Source organism: Cavia porcellus, unplaced genomic scaffold, assembly GCF_034190915.1.
Source record: "Cavia porcellus strain 051 isolate PalLab524CR breed Dunkin Hartley unplaced genomic scaffold, mCavPor4.1 scaffold_20, whole genome shotgun sequence".
NCBI lineage: Eukaryota > Metazoa > Chordata > Mammalia > Rodentia > Caviidae > Cavia > Cavia porcellus.
This window is the reverse complement of record NW_026947503.1, coordinates 68,419,591-68,447,233: the sequence shown is the minus strand read 5'-3', so window position 1 is coordinate 68,447,233 and position 27,643 is coordinate 68,419,591. Positions and strand designations below refer to the sequence as shown.

General features: G+C 42.6%; 1 protein-coding gene across 1 annotated transcript in view; it reads right to left on the bottom strand.

Annotated features, from left to right (window-relative positions):
- The window catches only part of Ldlrad4 (low density lipoprotein receptor class A domain containing 4), a 124,373-nt gene that overhangs the window by 7,171 nt on the left and 89,559 nt on the right, over positions 1-27,643 (bottom strand). Inside the window, exon 4 of the mRNA XM_063232036.1 lies at positions 14,640-14,794. Coding sequence (XP_063088106.1) covers positions 14,640-14,794 — 155 coding nt within the window. The remainder of the gene's footprint in view (positions 1-14,639; positions 14,795-27,643) is intronic.

The following is a 27,643-nucleotide window of genomic DNA, read 5'->3' as shown; positions in this document are numbered from 1 at the left end:
ATGTCTATCCTTGGTTTTGACTGACAGCTTTGTTTTATCATGCTTGATTTTATTCTCTTACAAAAAAAGTAATAAGATCTAAGGGAGCAATAAATCCCAAAATGTGTAAATTCTGTTGTAATAAAGAGAGGGAAAAAAAGTGCCCTAAAGGATACAACAGCAAGGGTGTTTGGGTGTGTTAAATAGATGACCATATTAATATTTTTGAATGGATTACTGAACACAACTATTTGCAGTCTCACTGTTTGAATGTTCACTTTGTATGCTTTGATCCTGTGACCTGAAACATTGTTTCTAAGATGATAGCATGTAATCTATTAACTGGTGATAGCTTACTGTTTTTTTTTGTAGTTGTGTATTACTTGTACCCTTACACTGTTTTGTTCTGCTTTTTTTTTCTCTCTTTCCTTTTAAATAAATAAAATAAATAAAAAACTCAGATCAGCCAGGAAGAGTGACACACATCTATAATTCCGGCACTCGGGAGGCTGAGACAAGAGGATCACAAGTGTGAGGCACCCTGGGCTACATAATTTAAGGCCCAGCATGAACTACAGGGTGAGGATCCAGTTCAAAAACAAAACAAAAGAAAAAGAAAGAAAAAAATTTAAATCTGGATTGCTTAAAAAGGATTAACTGTGTCTCCAAGAATTGCCATGCTGAGATGAATGGTGGCCCCAGCCTTGCTCCAGGGGGGACTCAACATGACCCACCCTCAGGCCAAGTTGGGCAACACCCTCTTCCATACTTGTGCTTCTCCCAGTTTCCATAAACCGCTGTGTCTGTGTGCTCCAAGGGGGCGGTTAATGGCAGACCAATGCCCCCAAACTGTTAGAAACTGCTCAGGGCATGGGCTCTTCTTGCAGTCCTGACTGTAGCCAGGAGCAAATTCAGTAAGTCAGAAGGCCAGCTGATCCAGGGTGATGGAGCCACAGGGAGAACAGTGAGAGGTCATTTGACATCTGTTTGCTTGATACCTTTTTTCAACTGTATCTGTGTTAGAGTCATATCTTTCAGTATGATCACTGATTCAAATCAAAAATAATTATTATTATTTTATTTGATTTGATTTGATTATATAACTTCATTTATCTGGTTTGTTACTTCCATGTTACCACTTGAAAGAGGCCAGGTGGGCAGCTTTTGAATTGTTCCAAGTCATCGCCCCTTGGGTTTGCCTCTGTTGAGCTGAAAGTCTGGGGTTGCATCTTGTTTAAGTGCCTTCTCATTGTCTTGTCTGTCTGTCTGTCTTTCTTTGTTTAGTTTAATTTCTGGGTTGGTGCTTGTAAATTTCCTATGGTAGGTAATTTTCTTGCTTGTATTTAGAACCCTTAGGAAATAACTACTTTTCAGAGATGTCTTCCAATTGTAGCTGGCTTGTTGGGAGTCTGTTGCAATTTATTGGGGATGAGAAGTTGCTGCCTATTTGGCCCAGATTCTGATTATTTGGTGCTGACTTACAGTATTTTTATGATCCTGGTAATCTCAATCTTGGCATATCAGGAAGGACAACTGATTAGAATTATGTCACTGTCATGTTAGCTGTTTTACAAAGTAGTATAATCAGCAATAACAATAGCATCAAACATAGTCTAGAAGATGACAAAATGTGATAACTATTAATTTTCCACCTTTAACCATGTAAACTAGATTTGTGGAAATACAACAAAATATAAAACAATCTAGAAAATTATATGCAGTAAATAAGCCCTCACTATGGTGATTTTACCTTTGGGTGAAATATGAAAGGGGTTGGGGGAAATAAAGATATAGAAGAAGAGGAAGAGATTAGATGCAAGGCTGTAGGACAAAGGAAGATTACAAAAACTTTGGGAAACTGGTTAAGAAGTCAGAGGGAAAAAGAGAAGGAAGACAAAAACAAGAACAGAACAATAACAACAAAAACTAGAAACAGTGTTCACATTCATGCAAAACAAGAACAAGAAACAAAAACAAGAAAAAATAAGAAAAAAAGTCCACTGCAAGAGGAGTCTCTGCTGTCACTGGTAGACAACTTGGGCAGACAAAGTTCAGATCCAAGTTGATTTATCCCAGCAAGCCTGCGCCTTCAGTTCCACTGAAGTTCAGGCTAATTTCTGGCTATGAGATTTGAACCTATTCAGCCCATGTGCCTCCTGCTGGCTTGGACTTGGCTCTTGACCTCCTCCAATTCAACACTGGGAGCAGCTAGATGGAGCCAAGTCACAGCTGCTCTGAGTTCAGAGTGCAGTTTGTCCCTCTCCAAGATGTCTGCCAGACAGTCACCTTCTTCTTGGGGGACATCTGAACCCAAATAACTCACCAGCCACTACAGTCTGCTCTGTCTACTTCTCTGTTCTATTGGTCCATTTCTCCATGGAGACCGCAGGGGTCTATAGCCATCACCAGACATCTGCAGGTGTGGGCCACCCTTCCCCTGCAGTGAATTAAGGCCCAGAGAGAAATCACCACTTGTCACCTCTTTCTTCCACACTGGGGTCTCTTTGCTCTCCCAATGGGATTCAATTCTCACTTCAAATCTTAGATATGTCCCAGAGACCCACTCCTATCTTTTTTCTCTTTCTCATGTTGCTATATTCTAATGTCTGGACATCAAACCTCAGAGAGGCTGTTTCTCCTCTGTTTGTTACTCTGCCATCTTCCAAGAAGTCAACAGGGCTGTTCTGCTTTGGTGCCAGAGCCCTAGGCAACCCAAGTTTGGGGCACCTGAATGCTGGATGCTTGTCAGAAAGCCTGCCTGAGTCTTGATCTTTCTTCCTGCCTCTAGCATGTGCACATACCTTACATCTTGCTTCCTCTGAATGGTCCACAACTTTCTACAACTCCAATCTGGTGACACTATAGTGTTTGCATTAGAGAAAAAATTCTGATCTTCCAAATGATCACCTTTGTTAGACCAGTAAGTAGGGTATATCACTGGCAGATCTAGAGTTCAGGGACTTCCCTTTTCCACATCTGGGGTGGGAGGTAGGAAATACTCCAAGGTGATGGTGCGGGAGGTGAGAAAGTCATGAGAGTGGTGCCCTGATGAGAAGAGTTGGAAGGGACAGACAGCCCACCAGCTGTTTTCCGGCCCTGAGAAGATTACTGGAAGTCACTGTGTGCAGCCAGAAGGAGCCCTCACCAAAGCCCATCATTTGTGGCTCCCAGGACTGTGACAGACAAAGGTCAGCTGTTTATAAGCCATCCCACACACAGCACTTGGATATAAAAGCTAAGATAGAATTTTGTAATTGTAAACTCTTACAAATTTTGCTATTTTTAAATCTTACACTTAGGTTTTTCATCCATTTTGAGGTTTGTTTTTTGTTATGCTTTGTTTTGTTTTTTGAGACAGTGTCTTGCTAACTCAGGCTGGCCTTAAACTCATGGCAATCCCATCAGTTTTTCAGTATTTCTTATAATTGCTGCTATAAGAGAAGGGCCCTGTGTCATCCTTTTGCGAGTGGATTTCCAATTTCTTTGGTGCTGTTTTGAAGGCTGTTGTCTCCCTGTGGCCATAAATGCAGATATGATTTCTGTCTGTCCATTCTGTCCCACTAATCTATGCCTGTCGTTATGCCAATATCAAGCTGTCTTGAAAACTATTCATTTAGTAAGTTTTGAAATCAGGAATTCAGAGCCCTCCAACATTATTGCTCTTTTCTGAAATCATTTAGTATCTTCAGGGGACTTACAGATAGCATGATTCCCATGGTATATTTATCTAACTCTGAAAAAAAAAATTGGCTTTTTTATACTGCTTGGGTACTGACAGCTTAACAGTAATAAGATTCAATCTGGATGGGCCGAGCCACAGGACCCCGCTCTGGCCTTGCTGATCACCCTCTCTCACCCGGAGGGCACACCGCAGCTGCCCGCCTGGAAGAGGGAGCTGGACCGAGCCGCAGGAACCTGCTCCGGCCTTGCCTGCGACCTTCTTTCCACCTGGGGAGCCCCAGCATTACTGCCACTGCCTGGAGGAGGGAGCAGCCCTGCTGAGGAGGTTTGAGGCCTACCTAGGCCATAGGGGGACCTTCTATCAGCCTGGGGAGCTTTGCCATCCAAGGTGCTGGATCCAACATCCAATCCCCAGGAGAGTATGAGATCCTTGATCTACGGGGCTGGGGGCTCACTGGGCTTGCAGCCACACTAGATTGGGCTTAGTAGGATTTGGGATTGCCTGGACCACACCAGGTGGCCTTCTTTCACTCAGTGGAGCTTTGCTGCCAGAGTGGGGAGCTGTGTAGCTTGAGGAGGCTTTAGGTCTACCTGAGAGGAACCTGGCAACCTTCCTTTAATCTGGGGGCCTCGCTGCCCAAGGAGGGAGCTACACTACCAGAGGAGTCCCAGGAGCCCAGGACATAAGGGACAATTTCCAACATGCCCAGGGAACGCTTTGAAACAACACTTGAAACACAGAAATACAGGAAAATGACAAAATGAAAGACCAAAATGCAATCTCAGACATCCACGCCATCCCAAGAAAGCCTATGAGCCATGTACACAGAAGAAAATACATGCCATATGCCTGAAACACCTGAAATAATAGTAACCAAAATAAAGAATCAACACCCCAAAGCTTTAAAGGAATTCAAAGTAGAAATAATCTCTCAGGTAAAAGAAGAAATGATAAAAGAAATGCAGGAGATGCTGAACATATCTAAAGAAGACACAGTTAAAAATTGGGAGGAACTAAACAAAAAGAATCCCTGGATGAACAATATAAGAAACAAACAAAATAAAGAAAGCAGATGCAAAGAGATATACAGGAAATCAAAAATTCCACTGAAAGTTATAAAAACCTCCTCAATGTATGTGAAGATAGAATTTCAGACTTCAAAGACAAGATTGCAGCTAGTGAACAGGAAAGGAAAGATCTTTTAAAAATAACAAGAAATCAGGAAATAACAATTCAACACCTGCAAGATGACACAAAGAAAAACAATATAAGGTCGATAGGGCTAAATGAAAAAGAAGGGGACAACATAAAGGATGTCAAGAGGATATTTAGAGAAGTAATAGCTGAAAATTTCCCAAACATGAGACTGGAACTTGATATCAGGATCAACGAAGCATATAGAGCTCCAAATAGCCATAACCAAAATAAAACTACACCCAGACATATAATAATCACCATCTGAGACATCGAACAAAAGAATACAATATTAAAAGCTGTCAGAGAGAAAAGACAGATCACCTATAAAGGAAAACCTATCAGAATCACAGCAGACTTCTCAGCACAAACAATAAAGTCAACAAGAGCATGGAGTGAAGTATTTCAGATCCTAAAGAAAAATGATTTCCAACCTAGACTGATGTACCCTGAAAAACTGTCCTTCAAATTTGATGGAGAAATAAGATACTTCCATGACAAAGAACAGCTGAAGAACTTCATGATCACCAAGCTAACCCTGCAGGAATACTGAAACACAGTTTAGATACACTTAGGAAAAAACCACTAAACAAAGCAGACAATTAAACAGAACAGAAAGATAAAGATGCAATAGCAGAAAGATAACGTCAACAATAAACCACATGTAACAGTTATAACCATTAATGTAAATGGTCTCAATGCACCAATTAAAAGAAACAGACTGGCAGAATGGATCAAGAAACAAAATCCAACCATACTCTGTCTACAAGAAACCCATCTAATCCAAAAGGATACTCACAGACTGAAAGTCAAAGGATGGAAAACAATACTACATGCAACAGGAACCCCCTCCAAAAGTGGGGGTACCTATTTTGTTTGAAGACAATGTGAACTTCAAACCAATAATGATCAGAAGAGATAAAGAAGGTCACAACATACTGGTTAGGGCAAAACTTGAAGAGAAAGAGATAAGTATCTTAAATATATATGCACCAAATTCCGAAGCACCCAGTTATATAAAATATGTATTAACAGAAATGAAAAACCAAATTAGCAGTAATAAAATTATAACAGGAGACCTTAACACACCATTGACACCAATGAACAGATCAACCCGACAGAAAATCAGCAAAGAAAAAGAATTGAATCACATCTGTGAACAAATAGACTTGATAGACATATAGAGAGTATTCCACCCAAAAACAACAGAATACACACTCTTCTCAGCAGTACGTGGATCATTCCCTAATATAGACCACATATAAACTCACAGAACATATTTAAATAAATGCAAAAGAGCTGAAATTTTCCCTTGCATGTTATCGGATCATAGTGCTTTGAAATTAGAAATTAATGATAAAAGATACTGCAAAAATCCCACAAAACCATGGAAACTGAATAACACATTCTTGAGTAATCAGTGGGTAACAGAGGAAATTAAAGACATTAAAAAATATCTACAAACAAATGAAAACAAAAATACAATTTACCAGAATCTGTGGGATGCAATGAAAGCCGTCCTCAGAGGAAAACTTATTGCACTGAGTTCCCACATCAGGAAAACAGAATGATAATAAATAAATAACATGTTACACCTAAAAAGTCTAGAAGAAGAAGAGCAAGTCAAGCCCAAAGCCAAAAGAAGAAAGGAAATTATAAAAAGCAGAGCAGAAATCAATGCAATAGAGACTAAGAAAACAATCCAATGAATCAAAGAGTTGCTTATTTGAAAGAATAAATGAAATTGACACCCCCTAGGCAACCTTATTTAAAAAGGGGAATAAAAAGCTCAAATTCATGCAATAAGGAATGAAAAGGGTGAAATCACTACAGACGCTATAGAAATACAGAAGATCATCAACACCTATTTCGAAAACCTCTACTCTCAAAGGTTTGATAACACAGAAGAAACAGACAGATTCCCAGAAGCATATGAAGTACCAAAGCTGGGTCAAGAAGATTTAAAACTGATGAATAACCCAATTTCTATTAATGAAATTGAAAACATAATTAAGTCCTTACCTACAAAGAGGAGCCCATGCCCAGACAAATTCACTGCAGAATTCTACAAGAAATACAAAGAAGACTTAATGCCCACACTCCTCAAACTCTTCAATGAAATTCAAAGAGAAGCAATCCTTCCTAAGTCATTCCTGGAAGCAAATATTACTCTAGTACCAAAACCTGAGAAGGACCCAACTGAAAAAGAGAGCTACAGACCAATCTCCCTAATGAACACAGATTCAAAAATCCTCAATAAAATATTGGCAAATAGTATGCAGCCAATCATCAAGAAGATTATACACCATGACCAACTGGGTCATGCAGGGATTGTTCAACATACATAAATCAATAAATGTAAACCACCACATCAATAAAACCACAAGTAAGAATCACATGATGATATCTATAGATGCAAAAAAGCTTTTGATAAGATCCAACATACATTTATGATAAGAACCTTGCAGAAAATTGGAATAGATAGCCTTTACCTCAATATAATAAAGGCCAAAAATGGCAAACCAACAGTCATTACCATACTAAATGACCCAAAATTGAAGACCTTTACTTTAAAATCGGGCACACGACAAGTATGTCCCATATTACCACTGCTATTTAATATAGTACTGGAAATACTAGACAGAGCAATTAGACAAGAGAGAGAAATAAAAGGGGTAAAGATAGGAAAAGAAGTTAAATTATCATTGTTTGCAGATGACCTGATACTCTACATAGAAGACCCCCAAAACTCCATTGAAAGACTCCTAGATATAATAAATAAATTCAGTAATGTAGCGGGATACAAAATCAATACTCAAAAATCAATAGCATTCCTCTACACTAACAAGAAAATCACAGAGAGAGAAATAAGAGAAGCTACACCCTTCACACTAGAAACCAAAAAAATGAAATATTTAGAAATTACTCTCATGAAAGAAGTGAAAGACCTATACTGGGAAAATTATAACACATTGAAAAATGAAATTGAAGATGATCTCCGAAAATGGGAAGACATCCCTTGCTCATGGATAGAATGAATAAATACTGTGAAAATGGCCATTCTCCCAAAACTCTTATACAGATGCAATGCAATACCGATAAAAATATCATCAACATACCTCGTAGATCTCAAGAAATCACTCCTAAAATTCATCTGGAGCGAGAAGAGACCTAGAATAGCAAAGACAGTTCTAAGCAACAAAGGCAAGGCAGGAGGCATCACAATCCCTGACTTGAAGTTATATTACAAAACAACTGTAGTAAAATCAACATGTTACTGGAACCAAAACAGAGCCGAAGATCAGTGGAATAGTTTAGAAGATACAACCACAACTACAAACACACTTAACCACCTTGTCTTTGATAAAGGGGCCAATCATGTTCCATGGAAGAATGACAGTCTCTAATAAATGGTGCTGGAAAAACTGGCTCTCCATATGCAGAAAACGAAAACTAGACCCATGCCTATCACCATGTACTAAAATAAAATCTAAATGGATTAAAGATCTGAATATTAAAACAGAAACACTGAATCTATTGGAAGACAATTTGGGTAAAAACCTTGAAGACATAGGAGTAAGTTGAGAATTCATGAATAGGACTCAAACCGCACAGGAAATACTTCCCAGAATCAATAACTGGGATCATCTCTTATTAAAAAGTTTCTGCATGTCAAAAGAAATCTCCAGCATAGTGAAAAGAAAACCCAAAAACTGGGAAAAAATCTTAGTGAACTCTCCCTCAGACAAAGGACTTCTGTCAAAAACTTATAAAGAATTTTAAAAATTCAGACCCCCAAAATTCAAAGACCCAATCCAAAAATGGGCATCCTAGATGAATACACAATTCTCTGATGAAGAAATACAAACGACAAATAAACACATTAAAAAATGTTCATCATCATTAGTCATTAGAGAAATGCAAATTAAAACCACACTGAGATTTCATCTCACTGCTGAAAGAATGGCCAGGATCAAGAAAACCACCAACAACAAATGCTGGAGAGGCTGTGGGGAAAAAGGAACTCTCCTGTACTGTTGGTGGGAGTATAGACTGGTGCAACCATTGTGGAGGTCAGTCTGGAGATTTCTCAGAAAGCTGGGTTTGGAAACCCCATTTGACCCAGCTATCCCACTTCTAGGCATATTCCTAGAAGAACTGAAAGCATCATACCACAGTGATATATGTGCACCCATGTTTATAGCAGCACAATTTGTAATTGTCAGATCTTGGAAACAACCTAAGTGTCCATCAACTGAGAAATGGATAAAAAAGTTGTGGTATTTTTCTACAATGGAGTACTACTCAGCTATAAAGAATGATCACGTTGAGATATTTATCAATAAATGGGTGCAGTATGAGACCATACTCATAAGTTAAATAAATCAAACTCACATGTATAAATACCGAATAGTTTCCCTAGTGTAAGAAATAATAAGAATACATAAAAGTATGTGGTAATCATGATTCCCAATTATATTGGTTTGAAGCCATATATTGTTTTCACTCATTAATTGGAATGATTTTAATCTGGATTGTTCGATATTATTGTCTGTGATAGTACGAATAGCTATTTTGAAGAAAACAAGACATCATAATAGCTAGTGCTGATTTAATATCATCTTGTTTTGAAGTCCCATCAAGCTGTTGTTCGTCTGTTTCCATTGGTTTTAACATGTTGTATCTTATTATATTTTAATATATGTGGTAGTATAAACAAAATTTTTTATAGGCAAAGAGATAATATAGAAACCGTTTCTAAATACCCGGTAATACTTTCATGCTCTTGAATGGTTTCACACTGTCTTGATATGTTTGATGCTATAGTATATGAAGTTGAAATATATATATTTCAAAGAAAGAGACACTATGGTTAATACTACTAGGTTATCTAGTAGTAGATTTCACCACTAGGTTATCTAGTGGTGAAACACTATGATGCTTAAATTGCTCTGTTCTGACCTGTGTTGTTATGTTGTTATGTCCTCTTTTATCTCAATCTCTCTCCTTTTTTTAAAAAAAATTTTTTTAGTATTTTTTAATTAAGGAAAAAATAAATTAAAAAATAGCAGAATATATTATAGTAACTTTTTTGTTTTCCTATTAACCTAATTTGAACCCCTATATTGCTCTCCCCATCTTGTTTTGACTGATTTTACTCTATTCTCTTTTGTTTGATAGTATCAAGTTTGAGAGTATAGGCAACCACTTTGAAGGCAATAAGATTCACATTGATGCCCATTATGGTTTGACTATTATCTTCTTTTGGAGTTTTGTAAGGTCTCCAATGTTTAGGTTTTATTGGTTTTGTTCTGTACTGTTTTGCTCAATTCTATTATACCTGATGATATAGGCAACTCTTTTTAAGATAGCAAGAGGCATAATGGTAACCACTGTTGATCACCTTGTATTCTGTTTTTACATCGTGTACTATGTCCATCCTTCTGTTCTAACTGACTCTGTTTTGCTTTGTCACATTTGGTTTTTTTCCTCGTCAAAAAAAAAGTAATAAGAACTGTGGGTGTAATAAAACCCAAAATGTGTAATTGTTATTGTAAAAAAGAGGAAAAGAAAGTGATCTAAAGGATATAACTGCATGTATATTGAAGTGTGTAAATAGAAAACCATATTACTAAGTTTTTGTTGAATCATTGAACAGAACTGTTTGCAATCTCACTGTTGGAATGTCCACTTTATATACTTTAATTTTGTAATTTGAACCACTATTTCTAAGATGACAATACGTAATTATTAGCTAGTGATTTCTTACTGTACATTTTTTTCTTGAAATTCTGTATTACTTGTACCCTTTACTGTTTTATTTTGTTTTTTCTCTTTAACTAAATAAAAAGAAAGATTCAATCTAGGGCCAGGGAGTTAGCTCAGCAGTGTAAGTACCAGCCTGGCAAGCTCGAGATCATGAGTTTGATCTCCAGTACCAAAAAAAAAAAAAAAATCCAATCTAGATATGGGATATCATTCTGTTTGTGTCTGCTTTAATTTTTAGCAATATTTTGTAGTTTTTAGTTTACAAGTCATCTCTCAATTTTACTTCTAAGCATAATATACTTTTTCAGACTGTTATAAATGAATTATTTTCCTAATTTCCTTCTAAGATCAGATTACCATAGTTAGTGCAGAGAAATACAGTTGATTTTTGCATGCTGAGTTCAACCCTGCTGTTGTGCTGAATTTATCATTTTGCAGCTATTAGTCCTGATACATCAACCTAACCTGTTTAAGAAACACTCAGGGCTTAGAAAGGCACTTCTGGTGATCACAAGGTGTGATTCCAGGTACTGTATGTATCTGGGTTCTTTGCTGCTTTGCAACCTTCTGCCATAAGGTTCCCGCTGTGGACCCAGTAGGTCAGGGACTAAGTTCTCTGAGTCCACCAGCCAAATGAGACTCCTCAAATCTGTGGGATGGGGTACTGTGTCCAGCCACAGAAAAACTGACTACTACAGAGTTCCACCACAGTTTTGTTTTGTTCTGGTTGAATATTCTGAGTTTTCTAGGATCATAGCATCTACTAACAGAAATAAGTTTACTTTTTCCTTTTCCATTGGAATGATCTTTAATACTCTTAACTAACTACTCTGCCTGTGAGTTCCAAGAAACGCTATGCTGACTAGAAATGGTGAAAGAAGGCATTGTTATCCTGTAGCTGATCTCAGGAGAAAAGTTTTCAGTTGGTCACTGTTGATTACAATGGCAGCTGTGGGCTTTTCACAGGTGACTTTATGAGGCTAAGGAACTTTCCTTTCCTTGCATCCTACTGTTTGGAGCACTTTTATAGTGAAAGGGTGTTGAATTCTGTCAAATGCCTTTTCTATATCAATGAGATGGTCACATGGCTTCTTTCTGTTTCATTCTATTAATAGGGTGTGTCATGAATTTCCATGCACTGAATTATCCTGACATTCTAGAATTAAGTCCCACTTGGTCATGGTGATAATCCTTCTGATATCCTGCTTGATTCTATTTGCTATCCTTACATATATCCTCAAGGGGTATTTGCCTATATTTTTTCTTTTGTGTCTTCATCTGGCTTTGTATTGGAACTCTGCTCTCAGAGAATCAGTTGAGAAGTATTAACACCTCTCTTACATTTTGGAAAAGCTTAAGAAAGGTTGGTGTCAATTTCTTAAATGTGTAGTAAGATTTCAACAGTGATATCTCTGGCCCAGCAATTTTGTTTGTTGGAAAGCATTTGATTATTTGTTCTACTTACTAGTAATTAAAATCTATTCAGATTCTCTACTTCTTTATGAATCAGTTTTGGAAGAATATTTCTAAGACTTTGCCAACTTCATTGAGGCCTCTGATTACTGTCCTCTCTTAGTCCTTTATATTTCTGCATCTCTGGTAATTTCTCATCCAAACTATATAATATTACATACTGAAAGACCATGATATGTGACCGTGAGCTATGAGGACTTTGCTGTGGGTGAAGGGCTAGGACCCCCTGCCATGTGCTGAGTCAGAGTGTGAGCTCAGGGAGGTGCGGACCTGCCTGGCACCATCACAGACAACACAGTCCACAAAGAACCTGGTCTGTAGTAGGGAGAGATTATCCCTTCTTACATCAGGATGGCTGTTACTACATCCTCCAACCCTACCTGAAGCAGCCCAGAGTCAGGGCTGTGATACTTATGGTGTGACATAGCTTGCAGCTCACTCTTAACTTTCCTGAAACAATCCATGCCCACCATGGCACAAATAATTCCCTAAACACAACCTGAAGTGGGATGGGGACAAGGCATCTGTGTGCCTTCTGTCACAGAGAAAGGAGTGGGGTGCTATACTCCACCATTGCCCTTGCCCTTGGGGACGCAGGACATGACTGGGGCCACACACATGCACAGGCTGGGCAATATGGCCAGCTCAGGAAAGTACCTGCCAACCTCCATGCACCTCAGGGGGCCTGTTGGTGAGTCCTGAGGCCCATGTGACCCCCTTGGATGAGTCCTGACTATGTGCAGCCCTGTCCTAAGGTGAGTGAGCCCACTGTAGGCAGAGCTGAGCTGCGGACAGCTCTGGGGCCCACAGCCGCCTCATTATTGTCAGCCACAGAGGCAAGGACCTGGCTCCAGGGAGGTGGACACAGAGGAGGAGACACAGAAACCACATCTGGCCAGGGCAGGATATGCGTCCCTGTTTTCTTTGCTTCCTGGAAGGGTTCTCGCATCCACAAGGATGTTGCCTGCTCTCTGGAAATTGGTGGCTCCTTTCCATCTGCTTTTCTTTTCATCCTCATGGTAGAGGTCTGTGCACCAAAAAATATCTTCCCAGAATAGCACTAAGTGGTAGGAGCTTGCCAGGATGAGGGTCCACATGGAGAGTACCAGGCCTGGCTCCCATCAACTAGCTGGGTTGGGCAGGTGTGCCCAGTTCTTCACCCTAAGTGCAGCCCAGGCCAGGCCAGGGTCCAGGGCTGTCTGCAGCCCAGGCCAGCCACTTTGGCCAGAGAAGCACAGCTGCCAAGTTACAGTCCTTTTCATCAGCCAGGGAATAAAGGAACCAGCCTCCTTCCTATGAGAGCCTGCATCCCATGGAGCTGGGCAGCTTTGCTCTGTCCCCAAGTTTCTGAGGATGGGTGTACTAGGAGGCCCCTGGATTTCACCATGGATTCCATCCCTACACAAGCTGGTGATGAACAAATCTCTGGTGTTACTCTTTTGTTCATTTTTAAGTGAAATTGCTACTTTTATAGGCCAAATCTGGCTGAGCAGCCACAACTGCATGTGGCTCACACGAGTGTAAGCCTCTGTCCATCCACTGCTGCTCTGTGGACAGAAGCCCGGGGCACCCTCTGCACCACACTGTCAGAGGTCGCTTGGGGTCAGAGGGTACCTCTTGCCGTACCTTTCGGGCCAGCTGGGTGCTCAGGCACTGACTGCAGCAGCCAGGATGTCAGAACGCTGGCTCCACACAGAGTTGGGGAGAATGGCTGGCAGCCTCAGAGGACACGGAGCTTAGTGTTCTGTGGTGGCCATTAAAACCACCTAGGGTTTTACTTTTCTCATAATTATTGCCCATTCATCCAGAATCGCTGCTTTGTCCCCTTGCTGAGCTTCCCTGGAGCACAGGTGTCTGAGGCACTAGGGATACAGTTGCTTTTCACATCCCTCCAGTGCTACGACAGCCTTCCCACATAAAGGGCCAACATGGGTGGCTCCAGGAAGGGGGTGGAAGAAGCTGGCCTCACCTGTCTTCAGAGAGAATTCAGAGAGGGATGACGATGCAGCCCCTGATCCTGTCTGAGTCGGCTATTCCTTTTGGACAGGGCGATGCTTGTCCCTCGAGAGCAGGGCCAGCCCATACCAGGACCTCAAGGCTTCCTCAACCAGGGATCCCCAGGATGCACAGGCATGCACCTGAGAGGCCATCGGGGGGCACCCTGCAGCCACAGCTGCACTTTAAAGTGCTCAAAATTTTAAAAAGGGCTAGGGAGGCAGCTCAGTGTGAAGGTACTGGGTTCAATCCCCAGTACCACAAAAATAAAATAAAACAACAAAACAAATAAAAAGGCAATGCTAATCTGCGCTAATGGATGACATCCAGGCAGTGGAGACCTTTGTGCCAGACAAAGGTCTGCGCTAATGGATGACATCCAGGCAGTGGAGACCTTTGTGCCAGACAAAGGTCTGCGCTAATGGATGACATCCAGGCAGTGGAGACCTTTGTGCCAGGAAACCTGAGTGGTTTTCCTAGCATGAGGCTCAGTGAACTGCAGGCCATGCACAGCAGAGACCAACAGGACCCCAGAGCCCACACTTACCAGAAGCACTGCTTCCCCCTGCCGCCTGCCCGGGCCTGGCTGCTGAATGAAGGAGTGTGTGGAAACCTTGTAGTGGCTCAGCAGGCAAATGATGACCACGACCATCACAGTGACCACCACAATGATGATGATGATCTGGGTGAACTCCAGCTCTGCTGCAAGGGAAAAGCACAGTGGTGAGACATTTGCCCAATGCAGGGATGGGACAGGAGGAGGAGTTGCTGCCATAGGTTCACAGGAGACCCAACTGGTTGTGGGTGACACCCGTGCCACTGCCCCAGCACCCTGCGTGGGGCCCTTCCCCCAGGTGTGGTCTCAGTGCCACCAGGAGAGGGCCCTAAAGTGGGGCTGCTATGCGAACGTTGCGCCCCTTGGCTGCAGCTGCTGGATCCCACATTCTCAGAGGACAGAAATCCCAGGTTCCATCTTCCCACCCAAGGAGTCTGAGTATGTCACTCAAAGCTGAGGCTATCTGCCATTGCCACATCTCTAAAACACTTGGGCCACTTTCCTACTGGATGTCTGTAAGGACCATGTAGGAACCACACAGAGTGACAGGGAACCCCAGCCACATCCACACACTCTGGAGTGGCAGGGTCACCTTAGGTTCCAACACTGCCTAGACAAGGGACTTGCTAGATGCCACCCACACCACCCACTGCAGTCCCACAGCAAGACTTCACGTGATATACAAGGGGCTGGTATCATAAACAGGGACTGCAGCCCTGCTCTGCCCTGCCCTGAAGGGTGTCAAGACATGGGGTGTGGGGCACAGCAGGCAGGGTTCAGAGCTCTAGTGCACAGAGAGTGAGGCTCCAGGACCCTCCCAAGACACCAGCTCCTCAGTGTGCCAGCCCCATACACACTGTGCCCCTGTTCACCCTGTACCATTGCAGGATCAGTCACAGCACCCAAGGCAACACAAACTAAATGTCCATGGTTTGCTGCATCATCCAGAGAATGACAAGGAGGAAAAGCCTGTGCATAACTGGCTTGGACACACAGATGTATTCTTGTCTCAGTCCTTTACCCTGTGTTTGGTTAGGTTCATGGAGGCTACCTGGGTTATAGAGGGCAGTACTCACAGTACTAAACCCACACTGCACACACAAGCAGGCACACTCTGGTGCAAGGCCCTTCAGCTGCAAGACCCCCAACTCACAATGATGTGGGAAGGCTAAGCATCCTTCCACTTATGGTGGGGATGGACGACACCAGATCCCACCTGTCATTGCCTCACTCCTGCTCTCAAGAGCCTACATCCTGGTGGCAATGACACCTAAAGGTGCCCACTGGCTGGGACTGGGAAGAGAACAGGTGGGAAGAGAGCAGGCTGAGCCGAGTTCTCCTTGTGCACCTCCAGTGAGGATGGAGGATGGAGAGCTCCTCTGAAGATGTGCAGAGTAGGTGCCAATGGCAAGGCCCATAGCCAGGCACTTTCACCCAGAGGAGTGGCTGTGACAGAGGCCTCTGAGCCTCTGTGGTCAGTACCCAGCTCAGCCCTAGATGCCTGCCAGAAGACAGCCCAGAGGGGACACTGAGTCCATGGGTTCACAGGCCTCAGGGGGGCTCCTGGAAGGAGAGCCGCACCCTGGGAAAGAGGATGCTGCCTTCAGGGGCAGAGGCACACTGCTGTCCTCATGACTCCTCTACACAGGACTGTCCCACATGGGCCTCTGTGCACAGAGTGCAAGAGACAGAACACCAATAGCCAGGAAAACAGAGGTGAACAGTGGGCTCCAGGGCCTTATGCTGACCCCTGACCGTGTGCTGCCTCGAGGGCAGCTCTCCCTTCACAAGCCCCAGTCACCCCTATCTTTGTAAAGCAGGAAGACTCTCCCAACCAGCCTTGGTGTCCTGTGCCAGAGAAGATGCACAGTGTGGTACAGCCTGGGAACATAGACCAGACAGATGCCTGTGGTTTACAGCAGTGAGCAAGGAAGGAGGCTAAGAAGAGAATGAACTCTGGAAAAATCATTAACACAGAAAGCTTTTTTAAACCCACAGGAACAATAGCATTCTAAGAAAATAGTAGGGCACTTTGGGGTTTCCAAAACTTCCTTTACCCATATTCTGGACACAACCCATAATCAGTGTCCTGCTGCCAGACCACAGCAGACTTTGGGGAGAATTCAGGCCATATTTTCACATTCTAGTTCTTTTCTTGGGCTGTGATTCAGAGCTGTGATGGACGAATTGCTACCATCTAAGCACCAGAAATGGCACTGCAGTCTAAAGCTTATGGGGAGGACACTGCTACTCTCACTGTATTACTGTGTCAGGACAAAAGCTATTTCATCTCCAGACACCCCCGCGCTGTGGGATAGGGAGTCACAAACAGAAAAAACTATGAAGCCTGTGGTCTCTGCCTTGATCCATGAAAGGCCTATGCTGTTCAGAGACCCACCTTGGCCTAACAGGACCCAAGCTGTCTACAGGGTGGGAAGTGGTGCCTTCTGTGTAGAAGCCCCAAGTTCTCTTTGCTCTCAGCTCTGGACAGCAGACTGACACTGGACTGGCTGCCACCTGCCCTTCCCCAGGCTGTATGAACTCCTCGGCGGTGGAAAAAACCCACCCACGCACCTTCCAGCAGGATCACAGGGACCATGGCTGGCCTGCTGGGGGACCTTGCCTCCAAGTGGCTCTGTCGCCAGCAACAATTCTGTATAACTTGTAACCTTTTTTTTTTTCTTTTTCTCCTAAAATAAACTAAAAAAAAAAAAAAAAAAAAAAAAAGAATGCTAGGCACCAGGCCCATCCCCAAGCAGCACAGCTGAGTAGGTCCTGTTTTCAGAGGACCTAGAACTTCTGGGGGACAAGGCACATAGACATGAAATAACTGGCAAGGACTGAGATGCAGACGGTACACCCAACCATGAGAGAAAACAGCTGGGAGAGGACTTTCTGGAAAAGGTGGTCATTAAACTGAGTATTACAGAGTAATTAAAAAATATCCAGAGGTAAGAGAGAAAGGACACCATTCCAGGGAGGGACTAACAGGAAAGACTGAGCAACAGGAACAGCTACAATGTAGCGACAGAGGCTAACTCCTGGAGTGAGTCATTCTTCCGATCAGGGATTGTAAAAGGGAACGGGGCCTACTGACCCATGGACATCAGCTCTTAGGCTCACCTGCCCTGCTAGAGATAGCTCAAGGAGAAGGACAGTGGGGGACAGCTGCACCAGGATTTGGAGACACAGAAATAAAATCATCACCTTCAAATTGCTGGACATGCTTTAGAAAAAGATGAAAGGAAAATGAAAGGTAGACAAAACTGAAGCTAATGTTAAGATCCAACATCACAGGTGGATGATATCCAGTTTCCTGTACTACTGCACAAGCCCTTTTCTCATGTTCCCAAAGAGAAAGTTCCAAAGAACTTGAGAGACTCTTTCTGAGCAGGCAGCATGCAAGCCACTCAGCTATCTGAAATTGGAGCTCCTTGGCTATTTGAAATGCAAGACAGCTTCCAGACAGTTCAGGATGGGGAGGGAAAGCAAGAGGCCTCATAAGACCACAGCACAAGACACCAATCAGCAAAGGTGTTAAAAACACAAATGTACTGATCATCGAGCCAGTGATCCCATAGTTTATCCAAATTCAGAGTGGAAAGCTGGAGACCTATTGAAAGGGTGAACTTGTAATCATTAAGTGATATTGCCTCTCTCTGTCAAAGGCTCAAAGAGAACTACAGTTCAAAGACACTTTGTGCCTTTCCAAGCCAGGAAGATAGGGAACTCTTGATTTGCGACCATTCTGAGGGAAGAAGCCCTACCTCTGGAAGGTGATGACCCTGTCACAACAGAGAAGGGGACCAGGAGTCTCCATGACCTCTGCTGCACCTCCCTTTCTGAGGGGCCTCCTGACAGTGCAGGCTGCTCTTCCTGCTAAGCAAGCTTCTGCCAAGCTCCTCCTCAACTGCCAGCACTCAAGAGAAGGCCCTTGTTTTGAAGACCTGTAGTACTCCCACGATCTTGTTTTGACTGATTAGACTCTGTTCCATTCTATATGATAGTATCAAATTTGAAGACATAGGCAACTACTTTGAAGACAATAAGATTCACTAAGATACCCATTCTGGTTTGACTATTGTCTTCTTTGGAAGTCCTGTAATGTTTACAATGCCTAAGTTTTATTGGTCTTGTTCTCTACTGTTTTGTCCAACTTTATAATATCTAATAAGATAGACAATTCTTTTTAAGGAAACAAGGGACAATGTTGATAACCATTGTTGATAAACTTGTACTCTGTTCTACACCATGTGCTATGTCTATCCTTGGTATTGACTGACAGCTTTGTTTTGCCATATTTGACTGTATTCTCCCCCCCCCCAAAGAAAGTAATAAGCACTAAGGAGTAATAAAATCCAAGATGTGTAAATTTTGTTGTAAAAAAGAGAGGGAGAAAAAAAAAGAAAAAGAGCTCTAACGGATATAACAGCAAGTGTGTTTGGGGGTGTTAAATAGCTGACTTTATCAATGTTTTTGGAACATTGAACACAGCTGTTTGCAGTCTCCCTGTTTGAATGTCCACCTTGTGTTCTTTGATACTGTGATTTGAGGAACTATTTTCAAGAAGATAGTGTGTAATCTACTAGCAGGTAATTTCTTACTGTTATGTTTTTTGTTTTGTTTTGTTTTGTTTTGTTTTGTAGTTCTGTATTGCGTGTACCCTTACGCCGCTTTGGTTTGTTTTGTGTTTTTCTCTTTTTCCTCTTAAATAAAAAAAAAAAAAAAAGAGAGAAGGCCCTTTAGTGCGGTCCTCGCTGAAGAGTGCCCTGCGTATAGGGCACCCTATGGTTCTGAAGGGTGCAGGGCACCAAGCGAGGGCTGAGGTGAGGACCAACGACACTGTCACTGCCTCTGAGCTGGACCGTGACTTCTTCCTTTGAAGGTCAGCACTTCTAGGTGCTTCTTCCCTAGGCAGGGCCCATACACACTGTCTGATATCTAGCCCTAGACCTGGCAAGCACTCTGGAAGAGGACAGCAGAGAGGAAGTTAGCTCTAAGGAGGGTGGCAAGAAAGTCACAGGTGAGGGCAGGAACCATTTTCCTCTCTAGAGCCAACCAGAGGTCCATGTTAGTCAATTAGTTTTCAGGAAAATTTTCAAATTGTTCCAGAGGAATATAAATAGACTTTAAAATTAGAAAAAATGCCCGGCATGGTGATGTATGCCTGCAATCCTAGTATTCTGGGAGACTGAGGAAGGAGTATCATAAATTAGAGTGCAGCCTTGGTAATTTAGCAGCTTGGTGAGTGTGGTGGATTAACTAAGAGTCAACTTGGAGCACCCAGCTGCACCAAGTCAGCGTGGTGATGCATGTGGAAAGCCCAACTGAGGATCAGTGCCAGCAACATACAAGGAGAATGGAGAGGAAGATGGCACGCTGCTGGTTCTCTTAGAGGAACTTATCACACTGCTCTCCTGATATGAACTCACCTGTTCTCGTCGTCAGAGGAGCCTGGGTCCTTGCTATCGCTGAGGATGGCTGTGGTTCTCTTCAGCTCCTTTGAGTCTCTAATGGATGGACAGATCCCCTGCACTTTTCTGCATTTGGCTCTTTGGGTGAATATTATAAAATAACCCTATGAATTATGTGTTCTGTATTAAATCTTTCCCCTTGTAAACTCTGTCTACAACAATGAGACTCTGTCTCAAAATTAAAAATAAAACAGGTGAGGGTACAGTTCAGGGTAAGGCCCTGTGTTCAATCCCCACATTGCCAAAGACAGAAAGGGAGGGAGGGAGAACCAGGAAGGGGGGGACAAAGGAAGGAAACAAAACAGCAGGAAAGCAGTCACTCTGACGCCAGCGTCTCAGAAGAACTGCACCTGCTGAGCATGTCACAGGTGCTCTTTACTCAGGCTTGAAGAAGGGAGACTGGCATAGCTGCCTTTTCCTGGAGCTAAGGTCTCAAAGGTAAAGAACTAGCAGTTACTAGAATTCAGTTCTTGCCACTCCTGCTCCCCCTACCAGAAAGGAGCAGGAAGAGTGCGACCCCTCTTTCCTTCCTCCAAGCTGTCTCACTGGGGTGTGGAAAATAGGTCTAGTCTCTGCTTCAAAGCAGTAACTAGATTTCTTCTCTGGGTCCATGTGCCTCAGCCATGGCATGATGTTCATCACAACGTTTGCAAGGTGTTCAGGTTCTGTAACTAGAAATGATATACAAACTTTAAAAAGAAGCACAATCCTTACAAGGTCCAGTGGACAAAACCATTCCAGACAACTCCTAGCCAAGAGCTGATGGTGGATGATTCATTTGAATTTGAAAAACAGAAATGAACTTGTCAAATACCAATGACAATTGTGGAATAAAAGTATTGATGCACTGAAGGGAGTCAAAGAGATCAAGCAGAAATGCCAAGCTAAGCTTATAGTGAACAGATCGGAAAAGAAAAAGAACTCTAGAAAGTACAGGACATCAAAGTGGTCAGTCAGAACATCCACTTCATCCAAGAGCAAAGAAAAGCAGCTGGAAGAAAAGATGGTACAGCAGATGCCACAGGACGTGTACAGGGAGGATGACTCTTAGGGACCTCGCCGTCTGTGCTGTTTCTGTGTGAAAATATCTTGTGGATGCTTAGGGCCTGGAAATTCTTGACCTGTTTGTTGCCAGTTACTCCAGTGATAGTGACCAGAGTCTCTTTTCTGCACAGCTGTCTGCCCACAGCTGTCTGCAATGCTGGTTTTCCTCTCCCATCACAGCCCTCTGGTAGATATGCTTGTGAAGAATGCAGATTCTATGTGCAAGCACAAAGTGCACAGTAGACATCAGACAGCCATGCCATTTGCATGATGGCCTAGGTAGTGTTTGTGTAAAGGCTGGCCACCAAAATTCACAAAAATGACACATGAAATAAACTTTCCTCTGTATTAAAACATTCCCTTTATTAATGTTATGAGGTGGAGTACAATATGGAACCACAATGTGTTTCACAGCCTCTGTGTCTTGTCTGTTGATTTCTGATTTGGTTTATTCGCTTCTTAGAGTGTAGTAAAAATTTAGGAGAAATGTAAAAATCAATTAGCAGCCTGTTGTTATATTAAGACAGGATGTGCTCATCCTACCTGTCACATGGTGAGACTGCTAAACTCAATTAGCCTTGACTGTCTGTCTACCTGCTTCTCACAGATAGGGTTAGGGACCACCTCCAGTAGCTATCAATGTTTCCCCAACTAAAAATACATTCTGTTTTTCCAACATGTTTCAAGAACTTTCTACCTAGGACAGACTGGCCCAGTCAAGGACACATTTAATTTTTCCTGCTCCACTCAACATCCCCTCCCAGAATTCTTCTGTCTTATGATAATCAGTTCCTTTTGAGTAAACCTGCCTAGAACGAATCTGCTTGACAACATACAACTTGATTCATATAACCAGCTATATAATAATTTGCTATCAGATTTTGCACTTCCTGCTTGAAAATCCTATTTAAACTAAACCCAAAGCTGACTTGGAACTGGTGATTTGTAACTGGTCTTCCTTCCAGCCCCTAGTGTAATAAATAGTCTGCCTTCCAACGCCTTGGTGCAAGGCATCTTCTTTTCAATTCAGTCCCAGTTTTCTGCAACCAGAGAACCACAAGGCCAACTTGCCCTAGGTTCTTGGACCTCACATGAGCATCTTCCAGCTGGTGTGGGGTGGTGAGGAGGGCAGAGCTTCTACCTGTGGTGGTGCCATGCTGCGTCTGCTATTCTCCCAGTAGACTAGCTATTCCCTAGTGTACTCAATGTCTTTCAAACTTTGGTGGGTTGCTTTAAAAATAAATCTGTTTTGGGGAAACATAATTTACGGATAGAACATCTGTCCATTATTTGCACATACATAAAATACTTTCTAAAAGAAAAAAATAGTAACTGAGGCTGAGTTTTATAGATAATCATAGGAAAACCTACCTGTGATTCTCCAGGAGGTGAAAATCCAGAATAAAACTGTACCACGTGTCAGTACTTTCATCCTGAGAGCAAGTGACCCCTTGCTGTCACCTCCTCTGTGTCCTTGTGGTGGCACAGTGGCTTCACAAAAAGGTCCCACCACTCACCAAGGAGGAGCCATGCAACAATGCTCCTTCTCTCCACATCTGCCTGTTACTCTCAGTCTTCAAGAATGAATTCATGGCTTAGTTGTTGGAGATGCAAACACTTTCATTTCCTTTATTTTCTCTTAAGATTCTTTCAAAGAATCACTCTTTCTAATGATGGTAGAGTGAGTCACAAGACCCTTTGTCCACACTTCTAACGTCACTATATCAAAGACCATCCTGAGGAGCGAAGGCCTCACCCCAAGTCGCTCAGCAGCCTGCAAGCTGATTAAACAAAAGTCACCCTGAGACTTTCAGGAATGGTCTAAACTTCTGTCCTCTTTGGATTTGCACATTGCTGAACATCTTTTTCTTTTCCTTTTCACTCCTTACACAACCACTGAAATGTTAGTCTCATTTCCCAAAGTAACTCAGTTTTTTTCCAGCCAACACAAATATGCTCAACAGTTTGTTCCTGAAGTATGAACTCTGTGTTTCCTTTCACATTTCACCATGCTGCATAAGCTGAAACTTGAAGAAATATGAAACTAATCTCATGGAAACCCAGATACTTAAAAAAATTATACTACAAAGCAAAACAAAAATATTGCAGGAAATAAATGTAGAACTTCCCTTGTTAAAGGTCAGGTCAAGACATCCAACAGTATTTTTAAAAACTTTTGTTAAGAACTTTTGTTCTTTTTCTTGTTAAGAAACCAAGTGCTATTTTGCTTCATATTGCAACTTGTGCCTTGAAATTACAGCCTCCTACCACCTGGATACCCCCTCTGAGCCACCTTCCTCCTGAGACCCCAGCTCCACCTCACACTGCCCAGGACCCCCTCTTGTAGCTGCCTGAGTCGTGACTCTACTCCACACACAGCTGTTGTCTGACCTAACAGACCTGAAACTTCTGTGCTTACAAGGCCAGCAGCAGGTCATGAATGGAATGGGTAACCTACATCCTGTGCAATGGGAATAGATGGGAGAGGCAGTCTAACCAACCCAGGACAGCATTTACCATCCACTCACTGCTCACCTTAAACCACTGTGCTGCTACTCACAGGTCTAAAACCAAATGTGAGTAGGCAAACTTCAGATGATGGGCTCTAACTAGGCAGGACCTGAGCAAGGCAGCACCCTCAGATGCCTGTGCATACTCAGGAGCTGAATCATCCTCCACAGAAACCTGCTGATAAGAGCCTTTTGGACTCTCCTCTGAATTTCTGGAAGGACAGGATCAACAGAAATAACCTATGTTATATTTTCTAGGATAATATTCTCACACCTTTTGGTATTCACAGATATAATTACCTGCACGTATATGCACATGTATATTGTTATATAAAATAATAATTTTGAAACCTCTTTTTTTCAGGATGGCAAGGATAGTACAGGATCACAAAGTATGGTGTCATATTAGTTATCTTCATTCCACCCAGACACATGTGCAGTTATTTAGTATACAGTAATCGAGGAAGGCACACTGTTTATTTCACTGAATATACAAAGAAATTCCAACTTATTTGGTGAATAAGGGACACTCACTGTCCAACACAAACTGACCATGAAAGGATGGGGCCAGCATAGGCTGCTCCTGGCCCAGTGACTCTCCAATGGCCCAGAGTCTTGGACCCTGCAGACTCCTTATAGATCCCACCACAGCAGATGACCACGAAGTGTAGACCCTGTCCGGAGTCCAGGCCCATGAAGGTGACTTCCTAACCCCCAGAAAGCAGCTCAGATCAAAGGAATCCACTTCCCAGGCTGCTGGTCACTCTCCAAATGAGAAAAGGCCACCCAAAAGCTCTACAGAGCCATGTCTGATGGACCACTTGCAATTCTTCCTTTAACTCAACCGTGTGAATCTGATTTCAAACAGGTGGCTCTGAAGGTGACATAAGCAATCAAATCTCCCTCCTCATAGGAAGATGGGCAAGTACTGGCCACAGTGAGTGGCTAGAGGAAGGCTGTACTCCCTTATCCAAACATAAGGTCATCTCTAGCTTACTTGTGAGAGAGCAGAAGGAAAGAGGTTTTCAGAGCAGCAGGCCTGGCAATTCTACAGCCCAGACTGAGCCAGGACAGTCCTGCTATGTAGGCAGGCTCCTGCCATGTCACAACCTTTGGACCACATGGGCTGCTGTTCCCTCTCTGGAAGGCAGCCTGCAGATCTTCCAGGCTTCTCTCAGATACCCAGCGTATGTACCCGCCAGTGGGACCTCTGTTCCTCAGCTGATGTGGTCCGGGGCCTGTCCCCAGGGCTGCCTGGATCATGGGAGACACTACTCACCATCATGGCATCAGTACTGCTCCTGTGTCCCTCCATCACCAGCCCCTTTATCAGGGACACTGGGAAGACCTACAGGGTTATGCTGATGTTTCAAAAACCCTGCAGGTACTGTAGGTTGAGGCAGCATTTCAGGGATGTTGTAAGCATAGGAAGTCCACTCTCTGGTACTGTGCTGTTCAAGTTGCTTCTCTGAGTTCTGTGTGAACAGAGTGACCACTTTCACTGTCCCACTCAGGCCCATCATCAGGGGAAATGCTCTCACTCCAAGATGGCCACATAAGCATAGCTTCAGGCAGGGAGTGGCTTTCACTACAATCCCCACTATAGTAACGCATCCCCCTTATACTGGATATTAAACCCAGAGTCTTGGGCAAGCCATTTACCAGTGAGCCACATTCCCAGCCTTTCATTTAATTTTGAGACAGTCTGGATACTTTGCTCAGATGGCCTTGAACCTGAGTTCCCCTGCCTTAGTCTCTATAAGCTCATAGCCTTCTATAAGCTCATAGCAAAGCAGTTAACATTCATAGGATTGGAACAATTTTGCATGTTTATGCCTGGTGGCCTGAGGAACTCTTAAAGATCATTATGTAAAATATCAACCTTAGTTCTGCTCCTACCACCGTGTTTTGAAAGCCTATACTGTCATTGTTTTGAGCCCTCTGCCATTGTTGTCTATTTTGTTTCTTATTTTTCTAGTAATATGTTTTATTTTGTTTTGTTTTTCCCTCTGATGCAGAAAGGATAGGTATACATGTAGAGGCTTATACATGCCTAGTACTTCGCCTAAATAGTTTACAAGAATTGATTATATTATATGTGATGAAATGAACAGCTACTTTGAAGAAAAATAGACATTATGGTATCCATTGCTAATTCTGTATCATCATGCTGTGAAATCCAGTAATGCTTCTATTCGTTGTTCAGAGTGGTTTTAGTCTCTTTTGTATTGTGTAATTTCAACATACATGAAGGTATGGACAGCTATTTTGAAGAGAACAAGAGACATTACGGCAGCCCATTGTTAATTTTCCTATTGTCTGGTTTTGAAGGCCTGTAATGCCTTCATTACTCTGTTCTGATCAGTTTTATACTATTTTGTTTTGTATGAATTCAATGTGTGTGAAGATATAGATAACTATTTAGACGAAAACAAGAGACATTGTGGTAGCCACTGGAGATCTCATGTTGTCTTGTTTTGAAATCTGTGTCACATCATTTTGCTTCTGATTTGCTTTATTCTGTTTTGTTATGTTTAGTTTTATCCTTTTTAAAATAAAAAAATAGGACAGCACCGCTTCTGCTGCTGCTACCTTGAGGAGGGAGCTGCGCTGTGAGGGCCTACTTAGGCCTTGCCAGTGACTTTCTCTCAGTCCACAGAGTGCCGCCACCGCCGCCACCACCGCCACTTGGAGGAGGGAGCTGCACTGTAGAGCGGGTTGAGGCCACACAGGTGACCTTCTTTCAACCTGGGGAGCTTCGCCACCCAAGGAGGTGGATGCCTGCACAACATCTGATCCCTGGGAGAGTTTGAAATCCTTGCTCTAGATGGTTGGGGACCAACCAGCTTGCACCCACACTAAATTGGGCTTGGTGGGATTCGGCCCTGCCTGGACCGCACCTGGTAGCCTTCTTTCAGTCCGGGAAGCATTGCTGCCAGAGAGGAGCTGCACGGCTTGAGGATGCTTTAGGCCTGCCTAAGCTGCCCCTGGTAACCTTCTTTTAATCTGGAGGCCTCACTGCCCAAGGGGGGAGCTACGCTAACAGAAGAGTCCCAGGAGCCCAGGACATAGGAGACATTTCCAGCACACCCAGGAACAACACTTGAAACAAGGAAATATAGGAAAATGACAAAATTAAAGACCAAAATGCAATCTCAAACACCCATCCCATCCCAAGAAAGCGTAGAAGCCATGTACATCAAAGAAAATATATGCCATACAGCTGAAATACGTGAAATACTAATAACTGAAATAAAGAAGCAACTCTGGGAAGCTTAAAAGGAATTCAAACTAGAAATAATCTCCCAGATAAAAGAATAAATGATAAAAATAATGAAAGAGATGTTGAACATATCTAAAGAAGACACAGTTAAAAGATTAGAGGAACAAAATAAGAAGATAGAATCCCGGGATGAACATATAAGAAACAAACAGAATACATAAAGCAGATTCAAGCGATATACAGGAAATCAAAAATTCCATTGAAAGTTGTCAAAACTACCTCAATGAAAGTGAAGATATAACTTCAGATCTCGAAGACAAGATTGCAGCTAGTGAACAGGAAAGGAAAGATCTCTTAAAAATAACAAGGAATTAGGAAATAACACTCCAACAGTTGCAAGATGACTCAAAGGAAAACAACATAAGATTGATAGGGATAAATAAAAAGAAGGGGATAACACAAATGATATCAAGAGACTATTTTCATAAGTAATAGCTGAAAATTTCCCAAACATGAGAATGGAAACTGCCATTAGGATTATAACTCCAAATAGCCATAACCAAAACAAAATTACACCCAGACATATAATAATCATCCCAGAAGTCCAACATAAGGATACAATATTAAAAGCTGTTAGAGAGAAGAGACAGATCACCTATAAAGGAAAGCCTATCAGAATCACAGCAGACTTCTCAACACAAAAAATGAAGTCAAGAAGAACATGGAGTGAAGTATTTCAAATAC